Raw genomic sequence first — 17,999 nt, forward strand, 5'->3', positions numbered from 1 at the left:
CGATTCTTGAGCTTTTTGCATTATTTTTCTCCTTCCCATTTCTGAGTGGGAAGGAGTGAGCAAGTGGCTGCATGGTGCTCATTTGACTTCTGGGCTCAAACCATGACAGCTTCTGACTGGACTTCCAGTTGGACTCTGAACCTGATTCATTGCTATGCTGTCTCTGGAGATATCCATGGAGCCTGTTAATATCTGGCTCTGTCACTGTGCTCTGACCCTGTGGGATGGCACCCCATCAGTGAGGGCACTGCCCAGCCTGGGATCACCCTCGTCTCCTGGATCACCCCTCCTCTTTGAGCAGCTGGCCCTTGCTGCACCCTAACAACAATTTAGAACTCACTTCCCATCATATCTCCGCATACTACCTATGTGAGATTTTAAAGTGCAATTGAATCTCAAAGAAATAAATTGAGACTTTTTCCCTGTAATTTGATTCACATATATCACAAGTTCCTGTGATACACTGAGATAGGAAATACCTATAGTCTCATTTCTCTCAAAACGTCATATTTATGAAAGTTAAAAAAGCTGCCAAATATTAACAAGAAGTCAAATGAAATACCTGTTCCAATTGTTTTTAATAACTCTCTAAAAGGGTTAATTAAAAAAAGAAATTATTTGACTAAGAACTTTACTTGTGCAAGTAAATGCTGATTAGGAACCAAAGGACCAGTTAGAAGCACCTGGTAAAGAGGTGATCTAAATTCAGCATCTCACAGATGTTAGATTTGAACTTTCTTCCCCAGAACAACCTCCTCTGCTTACTCCCCAGCCAAGAGAATCATAATATTTTCTGGAAAAGGACATATAATTTCTCTTTTTTTTTTTCTTCTTTTTTAGCAAACATCTGTTATTAAAGGCACTGAGATTAAGGAAAACTTAAGGGACAGGCAAGTCATTCTTAGCTACTCTATCCTTAATTTGTTGGGGGTGTTTTGTTTTGTTTTGTTTTGTTTTTTCCCTCTCTGAGTGGTATAGATCTATAAGCTAGTTTCCAGACAATGAACTCTTGCTTTCTGCAATTAAGAAGCTTGGGAATAAAAAAAAATAAAATAAAATAAAATAAATGTTTGCTTGCAATAACATTCTGCAGCAATTTCCAGAGAACAAACCTACTTTTGACTCACACAATCTTACAGACCAGGAATGTCATTTGATTAAAAACAGAAGTTATTCAGAGTTTAGTAGTGTCCCAAAAGCAAAGGCCTTCAATCATTTGTCAGGAATGACATATTTCAGTGCATCTTGGCTATGATAATCCAAGCTTTCTTTCTCTCTTCATAGGATGAGGACATCAGTTTCAGAAACTCCTGAATATCCACTATTGTCTTCATGAATATGTCCTTGCCTTTCTCACACTAGCCTAACACAACAGCCAAATAAAGATTAATTTTTTGTGGCCTGTTTCTGTACCTCCCTAAAAAGGAGTTGAGATAATTAATCCTGGAATTTTTCACTGGATTACAGTGGCCATCATGTCTCACATGGGACTTTCTCTTTCCCTACCATAAAAGACTTTTCTGAACCAAGAACTTCAAAGTGTCTGTTGGAAAATGGGCTTCACATGTTTTGGTATTAGTATCTAGTATTCTATATGGTTTAGTTTATCCAAGACATCTACATGGCACTGGCAGACATAAGTCACATCTTACTGTCAGCAAGATAACTTAAGCAACCTAAAAATGGCATTAATGGTGGTGTTCAGGCACGTGAATCCCAAGTTAGCCAGAAATGCTTTGCATCTATCTTACTGCAGGATGATCCATGGGAAAAAAAAAATCAGTAGTATCTAAAAGATGTTATTTTATTTCCACCAACAGTAAAAAATAAAAAGGAGAACAAAAAATTATCTGGTCTGTATCATAAGGGTAGTGCTCTGACAAATGGATTAGATTGCCATTCTGGGTTCTCAGTCCGTTGCAGGTAAGAGCTTCCCTATGTGGCAGAAAAGAACAGAAGCCAAAATGCAAACCATAAATTCATAAGCTTCAAATCTGTCAATAAACTACCAGTGGCATTAGATTAAAACTGTAAATTCTAATTCAAATAAATATTTTATAGTAGGTTTTAAGGCTTTTAGAAGCACAATAATGGTCTTTAAGAACAAGGATATTTTTAACCATCCACTTAAAAAAGGAAAAAAAGGAGATGATTTCAAGCAGCCAAATCCTATCGTATTATTTCCTGTGTGTTGTCTAGAGGCTATGAGAAGTTAATAATCACACTAATTCAGTCCCATTGCTATAAAGACAATGCAAGAAGACAATGGTGATAATTCTGGCAGAGAATTACTGCTTTCCTCCCAGCACACAAACATTCCACCACATACTGAAACATATGCTGGATACCAGTATGCAATTTCTGTTCAAAGGGAAACTTCAGAGTGAAGCCTTCCTAATTCACAGAGAAGATTTGGATTGAAATAACAAATCCCCAGTGGGTATGCAATGCTGCAACACTACTATGATGAAGCCTTCTTCCTCAAGAAAAATTTAATGTTCTTGAAATATTTTTTGGCAGTTTGTTGCAGTTTGAGTCCAGAGACAACTGAGCACCACACAGCTGTTCACACAGCCCTTCCCCTCTCATGAATGGGAAGGAGAAAATGAAGCAAAACCAGGAATCCTGATAAGGAGAAGGAGGGGTGGCTCATCCACTACAGTCCTGGCAAAAGACAGACTCCATAGGGGAAGAAAAAGAAAGAACTTCACTTTAATTCAAATGCTAACAAAGACACTTAACAGACAAGGTGGGATGGTGAGAAGCTCACCACATCCAAAAGCCACCTCTCCCCACCCCTCCTTTCTTCCTGGGCTCAGCTCTGCTCCTCACCTCTCTACCTCCTCCCCCAGCAGCTCAGGGGGGCAGAGGACAGTGGGTACAGTTAGCTCGATGCTCCTTCCTTCTCAGGAGGTGGGATGAATGCTGCACATTCCTCCTGTTCCATGTGGCTCCCGTCTCACTGGAGATAGTCCTCCACAAACCTTCTCTGCAGTGAGTCCATCCCACAGGCTGTAGCCATTCACATGCTGATCTGGTGTGGGCCACCCCCAGGTGTTGCAGTCCTCCCAGCCCCGAAGTACAACAGCAGGGGCCACTTCTCCCATCAGAATCTCAGCTTCCTTTATGTTCAGACATCCATCCTGGTGTGGGCTTCTCCACAGGCTTCAGGTTGGCCTCTGCTCTACCATGGACCTCCATGAGTGGCAGGCGGGGGGATGACCCTGCCGTCTCACCACGGGATGCGGGGTCTCTGCACCAGCGCACCTTCCCCGCTTCCTTCTCCTTCCTTCCACTGGCCTGGGTGTTTGTCCTTCTTGTAACTCTTCCTCACAAGTCTCAACCCCCTCTCAGGTTCCCCTTCTTAAATACATTCTCGCAGAGGCACAACCACTGTCACTAATTTGCTCAGCCTTGGCCAGAGGCAGGTCCAACTTGGAGCTGGGGGAGCTTTTGAGAAGCTTCTCACAGGGGCTCCTTCTGTTGCCCCTTTTCCTGCTACCAAAAACTCCGCCACAGAAACCCAGCACACAGTTCAAGATAAGTATATATACTCATCTCAAATACATATACTCCCCTTCATATGCAGAGTATAAACTAATTCTGCACTTAAAATATTCTGACAGTTTTGTTTACTCTGAATGAGCCACCTCCACCAACTCCTCCCAAAGTTCACTAATTCTTCTCATTTTGCCCTTCCCCAAGGCTAGATTATTGCTCAACACTTTTTGATAAATAATATGTTAACCTGAAGAAATACATAATTCCTGAGCCTTAGTCTAAGATTATTGTCAGGTTAATCTTCTACTTCAGAAGTTTCTAAGTATGTTCACTGGAAAGAGTCTTCACAGCTCCACTGAATTCCCACCTTGTAAATTCTGGACCAGTCAGCAATATCCACAAAATATGACTGAGTTTATCTCTCTGTTACCTTAGTGTCTCTCTTTGGATTGTTCTTCCTCTGATGTATGTCTATCAGGCAAGCAGGATTTACAAAGAGGAGAAACAGAAGCTAGAACATACTCACTGACAGCAAAAGGAACAGAGTTCATCCTCCACACTTCCTAGAGACATCTGACATTTGGAGTATTTTTCCTCCATGGTAAATTCTGGGTATAAGCCAGAATCACAGGTCCCAGCCAGCAAGCTTGGAAAGTGGACCAAAGCAAAGATCACTTAGTTGAACTTTGGCTGTCCAAGCACCCAACAAATACAACTGTTTATTTCCAAGTCTTTTATGAATTATTAGGCATAATTTCTACAACATGATCACACTGGCAGTGTTTCCTCTACTGAGACAAAAGTACAAGAAAGGATAAGGATACCAGTGCTGCACAGACTTACTTTGGCCCTGTTTCTACTGACAAGAAACTTAACATTTTGGAATAGCACAATGGAAGTCTACAAGGTTTATAAATATCAAAAATCAAGTAACTGTGAAGGGCTTTCCTACCACTTCCTAACACATGCCCTCATAAAATCTTAATTTTATATAAATGTCATGAGCCACAAATTAGTAGAGAATTGCTTACATGGACAGATAAACAAGGGTGGTATTTGGTGATGCCTTGCAAAGTGCAGGAATGCCGCAATTCTTCTGAGTCAGTAAGAAAAAAAAGCAACATTTTTATCTCTACTATCATGCTTTCTGCTACTGCTGCAATGAGCTGTCACGGAGGCTAACCATTTCCCTGCATCTGTTCAAAAATAAAGGTCCTATATATCATGGAACAGTATGGGAAAAGGAGACCCCCCCCTAGTGTGTGGGTACATCACAGCAGATTATATTTCAGCACCTTACGATACATCACCTAAAATGCATTTAATGAAGCATCTTTAATCACAACCAACTTCTGTAAATGCTCTTTCAAATCTATGTAACTGACTTAAAAAAATTCAAAATATTAAATTTGTCAATTGTGATTTTAGTGAGAATCCTGAAAACATTTTCCTCAAGCCCAAACCTGCAGACGAAGACTCTAAGACTATTGGTTTGTTGATCACAGTATTAGAAGGAGCACTGAGTCATGGATTGCAGAAAGCAGGGAAGAAAAAATAAAGCATTCATATTAGGAAAATAAAAAGGTACTTTTAGAGTAATTTACAAACAATGAAACTATCACTTTAGCACCATTTTATGCATTTCATATTTTTTCTTCCATAACCCCTGAGAACTTTTTTTTTATTTACCACAGTCTTCATCAAAGGTGGCTTATCTTACTTTTAAAGCAATCACTGATAATAGAATCTCTGAAGCCTTTTAAAAAGGAAAGATAAATACTAAAACCAATTATATAAGAAGTGAACTCTTACAGTTTTTTTCCTTTTGGATAATTCTGCTACAACAGATAAAAATGGAATTCAGAAATGTAAAATCTCCAATACCCATTTGCTGTTACCCCATTGTGTATAGTTTTAAGCACAGCACTCTGCTGGAATGGTGCATTAATAGTTAGATCCATCCCACTGGCTGTATCGTATTATCATGATGCTTCAGCTTACTTCTGCCCTGTGTACCTTTCACTAGTTCACGTTACCAGAAATGTTATGGTGTCCCTGACTCATCTGCACTCCAGAGCCTTCCATCCTGACAACCAAGCTGGACTGGAAGTCCTTTAAGGAGTGTATGTAGAAAGAACAGTGACTTTGTACTGTTGCTACATGAGAAGTATAGCTGCATGGATCTTGTAGTTGGCTTATATGCTGTTGAAGACCATGCATTAGAGTCTTTCCTACATTACAGCTGTATTTTATTATTTGTAAAGAAAAAAACAAACAAACAAACAAACAACTAAAAAAAAAACAGAGCAAAGCAAAACCAAACCACCATTTCAGGTTACTTAGATGACAGATGAGAACACATTATTTTTTTCCTCCATATTTCTGTGTCTCGTATGCCTTTTTTAAACATATGTAATGATGAAGAATTTTGACTGTTCAGTCATAACCAGTTTTCTGTTGCTGAGCTCCACCTGCTGACAAGTCTTTAAAGTACTGCAAAGCCTGCATACCAAGCCTTGGTTTTATTAGCAGTTCCAGTATAACGCTGCAGTACACAAAACAAATCTATATGAAACATTGCTATAGTGAGAAAACCACATAGTTTAAAATACATATTCTTAAGAATAATGGGTTTGCACCTTTGTAACATTTGTTTTTACCATGGAAGGAAAAAGGAGAAGACACATTAAACTGGCATACAGATTTCACTGGATTATTGCTAAACAAAATATGTTACTATTTTATATTAGCTAAATCTATTGCCAGGCTTAAGCACTCCCTAAATATTTTCTATTCTGTAACAATTTCCAAGTCAACACTGATGTTGTATTTTTAAAGTCTTACGATGAAATGCAAGCCACTATCATTGTACTTAGTTACCTGAGTAAACGTTTAACTGGCACTGTAATATTCCAAATATTCCTGATGTTTTTATTTCTAATCAGATTGTTAGACATATAAAAGTCCTGTTGTTGTTGTTGTTGTTTGTTTTCATTATGGTGGATTATGGCCATGCTATGTTGATCATATTAACAAGAACAGCATATGTATCTTAGGACAAATGACAGGCCAAACATACCTTGAGTGAACATCTAAACACTAAAAAGCTAGTTCAAGCTTCCAGCTATTGGTAAAGTTTTGGAAAGTGACATAATATATAACCATTTGGATATTACAACATTTGGGCAAAAAAAATCAGCTGTTTACAAGGAATAACCAGCTTTTTCTTAGTATCTATCTCCATACTTTTAACATAATTCTAGAAGAAAAAAATCACTATGATCCTTCTGATTACACAGTGCATAGTATCATAACTGTATGATTCTTAGGGGCTCAAAGACATTATTTTAAACTTGTAGCACCTTTAGAATTAAAATTATCTGTCTTGCATGGTTATCTCAGTAGAAAGGTATAAATGCTAGAAACAAGAAAATATGTTTTATTTTTCCACATCTGATGCCAAAATTGTTAAATGCAATGTTCAGAAATGGCCAAAAAATTAATTTTTTTAACTGCTTGCTATGCTATCACAACTGAACAAAACAGAATCATCCGGCAATTTCCTTTTTTCTTAAAATGTGTACGTGACAACCAATACACTGCTAACATTCTACAAACAGTAAAATATGACAAAGCCAAACCATACTGAAGATACTATCAAAATATGAAACTTACTACAGTTAACAGAGGCAAAATAGAACAAGGAAACAAAGGAAGTTATAACACATGCATAACATAACACTGTCTACAAAAACACATCAAACAGCTTTTCAGAATTTCATTCCTTGTTAGCATTCTATTGTAATGTTACCTAATGTAAGAGACATTACATTACAAAACAATCTGAAAATTATTCCACTATGAAATTGGCTGTATTTATATGATACCATATAAACAGAGACATGAAACTTTACAAAATTGTTTTGTATATCATATTGTTAATTTTAGATTACTAAAACAAAATCCACTTGTGACTGCATACATGAAAATTTACTTCATATGCATGTTCACAACATAAGCCAATTATGACTTTGTCATTCTTTCAAAAAGAGTTTGTAAAACAAGTGTTTATGATGAATTTCTGAGGAGGAATAATAACCCCATTCAAATGTAGTATCAGACAAAATTTATATGAACTGCTCTTAGATAAAGAGGAGAAACCTAAACGGATTTATAGCTGAAGAAACAATGATCCTCTTGAATGATACCAGGATGAGCAATGAGCAGCAAGAACATTTCATTTCTGATCATTTAGCAGCTGTATAATTTTAAGGAATTTTACTAAGAAAAATCTCATTGTAAATATCAGCAATATGCTTATTTATACAATCAGCCCATCAGTGTATTATTTTTTTCATCTTGAGATACAGTCAAGACTGCCCTCTCAAGGTACAGCAATCTGAAAAAAGTTTAATTTATACTGAAGTATCTACTGCTTTTTAGTCAGTTTTACTAGAACAAGATAGTAGTTAAACAAAACTTAAGTAATATTTGATTGTCTTAAATAACTTACACAGCACTTAAGTCATATTCCATTATTTTTCATTGTGTATACAAATTATAAGATTAAATCCTCTGAAGCAAAAATAGCGAAATTTTTCTTACTCTCAGAACATTTACTATATGCAAAAATATATTTTTGGCATCATTTTAGAAATGTCAGTATGTACATCCTCCAGCAGAAATAAGCTAAATTATCACAGATAACTTTTATTCAAAAAAAAATAACAGGTCAGAATTCTTCAGTGTGTATTGTACATATATGTAAGGATTATTTTCTCCCACCCACTAAAACAGATTTGGACCCCAGAAGACAGCCTTTAGTAATCTTGAATTGAGGTAGAAGAACACCATTCTCTTGATTAGATTCATCATCTCAACTAGCCCTTATAGACAATATTCACTAGCACTACTACAGGATATTACATGAAATAACTAACAAGATAGCCTACCCCAAAAAGATTGCAAGCCTCCTAATCTTCCACAATCATTATCCTGATCCTTCCTTTCTCCTTCTCCATCTTCTTCTGCTTTATCAACTCCTCCTACATCATGACAAGCATACAAGCTTTGTAAAATGTTTTGTACCAGTGAAAATGGCAACCACCTGCTAGTGCCTTGTAAATATTAAACAGTAGTAGTAGAAGCAAGAGAATAGTGATAATTAAGTATAACTGCAGAATGGGAATGGAAGAAAAAATGAACTTGGTTCCACAAATAGATAGACAAAACAAATGCATTCCCCTCAGAAACAACCATTTCATTATCATTGTACTGAGCTACTGCTCTGTGGGCCACAAGAAATGGCAGGCTAAACCTCTGAAGAACATAAGCCACAAGCATCTCATATGTGTCAAACGTAATCCATAAAAGCAAACACTACAGCTTGTCCCTTCAGTAAACAGATACTGTTTGTTTGCTTTTTTTATGCGGCCTACTATCTCTACGCATAGCTGCATACAACTGAGAAAAGGAAGTCACACAAAATACTAGCAAAGTAGCAAAGTACTTATTTAAATTACATGGGTTCTCATCACAGCACAAAAAGTTCCTTTTGATTATTAAGAACATGTAAACATTTAAAAATAAGTTGCAAAGAAAAGAATGCCTGTTTCTGCTTAAGAAGAGTAATTACAGTATGTAAAATTAATTTCTCAATTATACAATGTGTGGGGTGATTCCAGCAGCTTTTACTGTCAAGTTTTCTACCTACAAGTGTTAATGTATTTCTTCAACACAGCCAATCAAATTACCAATAGCTACTCAGTCATGTTTATTAAATCTATTGCAGGATTTACACTTCTGATTATACAACAGTCTAATAAGAATCTAAGCATTAAGTGTACAGAAGACCAAACCAAGCCCACAGACATACACAGAATGTTAAAAGTTACTGCAACTTAAAAAAAAAAAAAAATCACACAACTGAACAGCTTTTCTAAACAAGTCTACTCAAATGCAAAGTGAAGTTTATTCACTTCAGTAATCCCTGTGAATATCTTGAGAATCTGATCCCAGGACTAAAGTACAATAGCAAGGCTGCACAATTCAGATTTAAAACATACCATAGAAGTCACTGATCTGGCATCTTCTTCATAATTCACTACAGGTGGTGGCTCTTTCCCATCATTCTCTTGAACCTTTTGTTCCAGTAGTTCTTTCTGGGCTGTAAATTTTGCCTCAGAGCATCTTAATTGCTGAACTGTTTGCTTAAGTTCTTCCAGTGCTTGCTTTTGGCTCAGCAAGAGTACAATACTGCACAGAAAAGTAACAAACAATTTAAAAAATATACATGAGTTAAAATACATACTTTGTTTCATAAAAGCTAAAAAAAACAAGCATGAAAATTCTTGAACAGAAATACTTGTTCAAAGGCATAAACACATGAAGCAATTTAGAAAATTTTCAAAGCTACAAGACAATGCAAGCATACACCTACTTTGCCATTCTCTTTTGTCAATCTATCACAAAATGATGTTGTAATAAATATAGATGAAAATAATAATTTTGTCCACTTTTGCCTGAATTTATACATATCAGGGTTTCTCATCCTTTAGAGATGAAATACGTTTTTAGATTATGATTTCCAGTGATGAGAAATCCACTGCAATCCACACAGGTGTTGTAATAACTATTAACACTATTAAACCCACCTTACATCCAGTATAAATTCATCTGGCATCAAGTGAGAGGTATCTATTGTCTCTTCTGGACTGAAAGGTCCTCTACTGTGTAAGTATTTCTGGACTGCAGTATAACATTCTTCTTACGAAGTTAAATAAATCGAACTCTATGAGGGACTAAAAGCTATTTTTTCTAGCCTTCTGTACATTTTTATGGCTTTTCTCTGAATGCCCCTCATACCCCTGAATACTCCAAGGCAGACATAATTCAATCATTACTGAAGGACAAACAGACCACTTAGAACATCTACAGGTACCTAGTTGACTCTATTATCCCCAAGAACTGTCAAAAGCAAAAATGGACAGAAGCTGCCTAAAAGACAGAACCATCCACAGTACAATACAGATACCCTTAAAATCACTCAGCTGGAGCCCAGTGACGTGCTCTACAAAGAGACGCAGAATTTTCACAGTCTACAAGAACAGATGAAGGCAGTAGAAGCACCAGAACTATAAAGAATGAGGACAGTATAAAGAAAAATCACAGTATTCTATCACACTGTGTCTTCAGGATAATCCCTGGAAGACAGACTGTCCTGCAAGCCCTACCCTAGGAGAAAAAAATAAATTTGAAAGTCACTGATATTGAGATTGCTCCTTCACAAACTGGTGCTGAGCCAAATGACTATTCCAACAGGTTCCAAAGTGATAAAGAACCACCTGTAATAAAATCCTAATTGGCAGGAAAAGATACATATCATAACCCTATAGATGAGCATTGTATCAAATAACATAACTCCATGCAACTAACAGAATGATCATTAATGTAAGAAGGAAAGGCATAATGTATGAAGACACAATTAGAGGACCTGAAACTGAGGTTTGACATAAGACTATACACATTTAAAAGCATTACATAAAGAAATGAACAATTATCCTGTCAGTATCCTCATGAAAGCGTTCTTTTGTCCGGTCTTAATTATGAGAGAAAAAAGAGATGTGAAATCTATGAAAAGACATCTATAATGGTGGAAGGCCATCTGCGGGGCTTTGGTGAATATACATTGGCTAGAATGACAACATCCTAAACACCAAAGGGTTTCAACTCATCATGATCCAGAGATAACAAGACATACCCTGCCAGTTAAAAGTCATGAGATATTCTCTTTCCTGAACTTTGGCAAGATGGTTGGTTTATTGTCTAACTGGTTTGCACAAATCCAACATAGAATGCTCCCTATTCCAACTATTCAAGAGGAATTAGAACCTATAAAATTATTTGCCTATGGCTTTCATGAGTTCAAACTTTATAGTCCTTGTGGCTATCAAGAGCTACTAGCAACTCACAGGGTGAGATTTTGTGTGAAGAATCCTTGCAAGACCAAAACAGGGGAACAGGTCAGGAAGTGGCAAAAAGCTGAACCAAATCAAAAAACAAATATTCAATATGCTATCATGTCACAAGGGCTGATGGTATGCTTGACAATACATATACATAAATAAAATAGAATTAAAACACTCTCTGTGTTGCAGGTGATATCATCATTTGAAGGCCGAAAGGGATATTGGTGCCAGGATAATAGTACTAATACAGCTAAATATTGAGGAGAAAGACAAAATCAGAGGCCTGGAGATACACTTCTGTGCGTTTCCTAATGAAAAGTGCAGTATATGCAAAATTCAATTTGCAGTGCTGCCGAAATTCAACAACAAGAAATGCTTTCAAGTTAACTCAGACTGCCACTGCAAAGTCAGTAAACAACTCAGAACTTGTGGTATTTAAGCTGTGTCAGAAACAAGTGAGGAGACAGATATTTTTGCTTTATCATTTTGTCCAGACAAAGCAGAAAAGATTTTGTCAGCACTGAAGGGCAAAGGTCAGCACCTTGGGTGAGGCTCAATGATAACAGAGGGTATCTAGAGCTCCTGTATTTGGAATGGAGCTCCTCATTTTTTCTTGACAATAGACTTGCATTGCACCAACAGAACGACATTTGGCTCAAAAGGCAAGCTTTAATTTATTGCTCAACTCACTTTCACCTTGCCTTGCAGCACTGAGGCCAGTGCCATATGCTTTGACAGCAGTCAAAAACATGCAACAGTTGGAAAAGATCTTCTAGGGACCATAAGTACGTGCAAAAACATGCTGATCATCCTGCACTGTCGTTAAAATGTGAAAACAGGGTCTGCTGGAGGAAGGTGTGACCAATGACAAATTAGAACTGGGGTGACTTCGGGGAAACGTTTATCTTGCAGCTAGAAACCTAAGCCAGATTTCATGTCTTTTAATAACACCTACAGGTACTGGTACAGTCTGAAGTGGAATTATCTCTTCGATACCATAAACACCTGCTACAGAATCAGTCAAAGGAGGACGCTCTGAACTATTTTTAGAGAGAGGTAATGGATAACAAAACAATACTGGGGACGGGTGGGGGGGAAACAACAAAAAACCCTACCAAACTCATCTAGTTCAAACACAGTTTATCCTTTAACATGCAGCAAGGAAGGTAAGTCAAGAACCAAAAAATTGGAAAATATATTGTGAGTACATGGGAACTTCACTGAAGAAAGAACAGGAAAGTATCTAATCAAAACATTGATATCATCTATACACATAAAGTTTTGGATATGAATGAAAAACTATCCAGTCTATTAAGTGACCAGATACCTTCAAGACTTCTTCAGGGAATGAAGACAGGATTAGCCAAGGACTTGCATTCCAATTCACTGGTATTGTACTAATATTTATAACCAAGTTAATAAAGTTATTACTGCAACAAGAACCAGAAAAAAATCACTACAGACTATACATTTCTTTATCTGTTACATTAACTTCAGTTTAGGCTGGCATGTGAATATTTTTTCTAAATAGAGGTAGGAAAAAAATACTAAAGATCTTGTCCAAGAGTAATTCTTTATAATAATGTTTTATGTATGGCACTATAAAGCACTCATTAATCCCTTGTCTTCATATTTACTATGCAGCCCTACAGGGTATCAGCTTTACATTCAGTTTTGTAAAGAAAATGAAACAAAGAATGAAGTTAACCTGATAAGTTCCAAACGTTATTGCATTAGAAAGAGTACACCTTGCACATAACCCTGGAAAAGTATTTCACAAAAATCGCAGCTGCACAATGAACTCTGTCAAACAGAGAGGCAATCTGAACTGACTCCTTTCATCAAGCTACAGTTATAATACTAACCAAAGATCCATTGAGCCATCCCACAGCAATTATATTAAACTAATGGAGCTGCTCATTTCTCCAATGAATTAGGATCTGCAGTGGTTAAGCGTTATTTTAGAGATGGGAAACTAACTTAATGTTGTTACCCACAATAATCACTTCTCACAGAAGCAGAACAAGATTAGTGGAGGTTATTTCTTATTCAAGTATTAAGAATTGCATTATAGATGCTTTTCCCTCAAATTATTGTATTTTTAAATTCCATTTTGACTTACTCAGACTTCTTTTCACAAGTCCTAGATGACTCTTCTATCTTTTTCTCCAGTTCCAACACAAGTTCCTCTTTGCTCAAAAGGGTTTGCTGTGTCTGAATCAGTTCTTCTATTACTGTTTTTAACCTGTAAGACATAGATTTCAGAAAGCCACGTTGTGAGTACACAAACTGTAAATATTTGGGAACACTATTTTTTTTTTCCCAAAGACAAAAAGAAGCATTATTCTTTAAATTACCTTACTCAGTGCTTGGTGATTCTTTTTGTGGGTATACCTTTATATTATATTATATTATTAACCCTTATTATTACATATCCCATACTAGCTTCTGTATACATAAAAGGTTACAGGTCTGCTGCCTGTAGGCTCTCCTATTAAGACAATTTTTTTGAGAATGTGTGATGAGTTCTGTGAATTAATGCCTTTCTAATATATTGCTAATTTATGAGATACTTTATGAAAGACAAGTCTTCCAACTCCCGAAGTACATATTAAATAAATAGACAGAATCAGCAATTGGGCTGTATTTATCTCTAGAAATAACAAAAATACAAACTGACACTTTCTGTTATGAGTGATCTGTATATTTTTCTCAACAAATAACTTTCTTAAAGCCACACAATCCTTGGTAATGGTTAATTCAAAGAAAAGAAAGAACTTGTAGAAGACTAGATGTTGTGGTTTAAGCCCAGCCAGCAACTAAGCACCATGTGGCCACTCCCTCACTCCTCCTTCCTTGGTGGGATGAGGAGGAGAATTGGAAGAAAAAAGGTAAAAACTCATGGGCTGAGATAAGGACAGTTTAATAGGACAACACAAGGAAAGAATAAATAGTAACAATAATACTAATAAAAGAATATATAAAGTGAGTGATGCACAATACAATTGCTCAGCATCTGGAACCCAACGCTCAGCCCGTTCCCAAGCTGTGATTCCTCTTCCCTCTGACCAGCACCCCCAGTTTATATGCTCAGCATGACATCAAATAGAATTGAATATGCCCTTGACTAGTTCAGGTCAGCTATTATTCCTTTAGTCTATGGGCTATCCCTCTAACGTGTCCATTGAGTTAAATTAATGCATGACTTTGGGTCTCTCTCTGTCCTAACAGTGTTTCAGGGTAGGGGAGATTGTGTGTGGTGTTGGATTGGTGCATGCTGCATCTGGAGCTCGTGGTTGGTGGATGTGTCACATCCCACACCCATGCCCTGTGGGCTGAAGATGTCAATCTTGAAGAAGTTGTTGGATGCCAGTTGCTGAAGCCAGTTCAAGTTCCACTGCTGCTGCAATTCACTCTGTTTCATCAAAGTCCATCCTTCAGTGATTTGGGTGATTCTTACCATAATACCACAGATATGGCACATAGCAACTGTAGTAGTGATGACATACAGTGGCAGAGTTACTTAGCAATTGACATCAAATGATTTAATTCACTGGCTATTCTCACCCAAAATCAAATCCCCTTAAAGTAGAAACTGAACTGCCCCATCCTTCCACATCCCCCAATAAGTGCACCCAGGCCCCTGAGCATAAGCAATCCCGTGGATGTGCTTGCCTTTGGCCAAGGCATGACTAGCCCAGGTGGTCTTCCCTAACATATTCTTCATGTGCACTACAGGGACTTCATCTCCCCCAGGGTACATGGAACCTTTCCGCAGGGCCAGTTTGGTTGGTAGATCCTCTAGTGTTAACTAAGCACAGAGTTTTTGCTAAATGTGTGTCCTAATGTTTGAAGGTCCCACCCACAATTGCTCTAAGTGTAGTTTTTAGCACTGCATTGTATCATTTATTTTACCAGAGGCTGGTGCATGACAGGGAATGTGATATACCCACTCAATACCATGCTCTTTGGCTCAGATGTCTATGAGGTGGTTTTGGAAATAAGTTCTGTTGTCTGACTCAATTCTTTCTGGAGCACCACGTCATCAAAAGACTTGCTCTTCAAGCCCCAGGACAGCCTTCTGGGTAGTGGCATGTGATATGTTTCCAGTCATCTGGTGGTCATCTGCGTAGGTGGGTTTATGGAAGTGTGATACAGTCTGCCAGGCCTCCCCACATTTATATTTCAGCCACTGTCCTCCATGCCACAGAGGCTTTAACTGCTTGGCTTGACTGACTGCAGCATGTTTCACATTCATAGGTAACCTGTGCAATGGTGTCCATGGTCAAGTCCACCCCTCGGTCATGAGCCCATCTGTATGTCGCATCTGTTCCTTGATGGCTTGAAGTGTCATGTGCCCTCCAAGCCATAAATAATTCACACTGATGTTGCTAGTCCAGATCTACCTGAGACACTTCAGTCTTAGCAGCCTGATCCACATGCTGGTTGTTTTGATGTTCCTTAGTGGCCCTACTCTTAGGTATGTGGGCATCTAGGTTACACACTTTCACAACCAGCTTCTCTAACTGGGCAGCAATATCTTGCCACAAAGGGGCAGCCCATATGGGTTTGCCTCTGCACTGACAGTTACTCTGCTTCCATTGCTGGAACCACCCCCACAGGGCATTTGCTGCTATCCGTGAGTGAGGAGAGAGGTAGAGCACTGGCTGTTTTCCTGGATCAGCAATGTCTAAAGCTAGCTGGATGCCTTTTACTTTCGCAAACTGGCTCAATTCACCCTCTCCTTTATCAGTGTCTGCGAACTGTTGTCTAAGACTCCATACAGCAGCCTCCCACCCCTGACGCTTTCCCACAACGCAATAGGACCCATCAGTGAACAAGGCATATCGCTCCTCATTTTCTGGCAGTTTATTATACAATGGGGCCTCTTCAGCATGGTTTGCCTCCTCTGTCAGTATTCCAAACTCTTGCCTTCTGTGACCACTGCCAGAATTCCTGGGCAACTGGGGTTTCAAATGTGAGCACGTTGTGTGATCAGTGTGACCCACTTACTCCATGTGGCATCAGCTTCGTGATGCATAGAGGAGACCCTCTCCCTTTGCATGTCCAGCCCAGCACCAGCAGTTGGGGTGCCAGGAGGAGCTCTGCTTCAGTACCAACTGCTTCCAAAGCAGCTTGAGCCACTTCATATGCTGCCAATATCTTTTTCAGTTGGAGTATAGCAGGCCTCAGATCCTCTGTATCCCCAACTCCAAAACCCCAGGGGTTGGCCTCAGGTATCCTCTGGTGCCTTCTGGCAGAGGTTCCTGGTAGGGCCAGTCTCCATGGCTGCGGTGTAGAGCACATTTTTAGCATCTTGTCCTGCCTGGACAGGTCCAAGGACTACTGCATGAACTATCTCCTGCTTAATTTGTTCAAAGACTCATTGTTCAGGGCCCCATTTAAAATCATTGTTCCAGGTCACTTGATAGAGAGAGTTTACAATTAGACTCCAAAACCCACAATGCCAAGAAAGCTTGTGTTTCTTTTTTGTTAGTCAGTGGAGACATAGCTGCTATTTTGTTGATCACATCCATTGGGATCTGATGACAGGTGTCTTGTCACTTTATTTCTAAAAACTGGATCTCTTGTGCAGGTCACTTCATTTCACGGCAAAAAAAGCCTTCAAAAGGATTTGAACTATTTTCTTTCCTTTCTCAAAAACTTCTGCTGTGTTGTCCCATACAATGATGTCATCAACGTATTGCAGGTGTTCCAGAGCTTCACCCTATTCCAGTGCAGTCCATATCATTCCAGGGCAAATGGTAAGTGTCATGGTTTGAGCCCAGAGGGCAACTGAGCACCACGCAGCTGCTTGTTCACCCCTTCCCCTTTAAGGAATCAGGAGGGGAAAATAAAGCAAAAGGCTCAGGAATTGAGATAAGGACAGGGAGAGATGACTCACTCATTATGGTCCTGGGCAAAAGACAGACTTGTTAGAGGTAGAAAAAGAACATCAATTTAATTCAAACACCACCAACAGTCAGTCTTTCACACGTTGTTTCTACCGCTGCTCCTTCCTCCTCAGGGGGAGGACTTCTTGCACTCCTCCTCTGCTCCAGTATGGCGTCCCTCTCATGGGAGACAGTCTTCCACAAACTTTCTCCAACATGAGTCCTTTCCATGTGCTGCAGCTCCTCACAAACTGTTCCAGTGTGGGAACTCCCTCCTGCGTGTCACAGTCATCACAGCAACAAACTACAACAGCAAGGGCTTTCCTCGGAGTCCCGGCCTTCTTCAGGCTCAGCCACCTGCTCTGGTGTGGGGTCCTCCACAGGCTGCAGGTGGGCATCTGCTCCACTGGTGACCTCCATGGGCTGCAGAGGCACAGCCTGTCATCTCACCATGGGCTGCAGAGGGGATCTCTGCTCTGGCCCACCTCCCCCCTGCTCCTCCTCCTCCTCCTTTCTTCCACTGATCTCAGTGTCTGCACAGGTGTCTGTCTCCCTCACAACTCCCACTCCTCCTCCCAGGTTCCCCTTCTTAAATACGTCATCTCAGAGGCACAGCCACTATTACTAATTGGCTCAG

At 38.9% G+C, this 17,999-nt stretch overlaps 1 protein-coding gene across 6 annotated transcripts in view; it reads right to left on the minus strand.

Annotated features, from left to right (window-relative positions):
• Positions 1-17,999, minus strand: part of FER (FER tyrosine kinase) — a 196,971-nt gene that overhangs the window by 122,585 nt on the left and 56,387 nt on the right. For all 6 annotated transcript variants that reach the window (XM_032984034.2, XM_042787613.1, XM_042787615.1 and 3 more), the window contains 2 exons: positions 13,591-13,713; positions 9,567-9,756 (listed from right to left, as the gene is read on the minus strand). In XM_032984034.2, the coding sequence (XP_032839925.1) occupies positions 9,567-9,756; positions 13,591-13,713 (313 nt within the window). The remainder of the gene's footprint in view (positions 1-9,566; positions 9,757-13,590; positions 13,714-17,999) is intronic.

This window comes from Tyto alba, unplaced genomic scaffold, assembly GCF_018691265.1.
Source record: "Tyto alba isolate M040663 unplaced genomic scaffold, T.alba_DEE_v4.0 Super-Scaffold_13, whole genome shotgun sequence".
NCBI classification, from domain to species: Eukaryota; Metazoa; Chordata; class Aves; order Strigiformes; family Tytonidae; genus Tyto; species Tyto alba.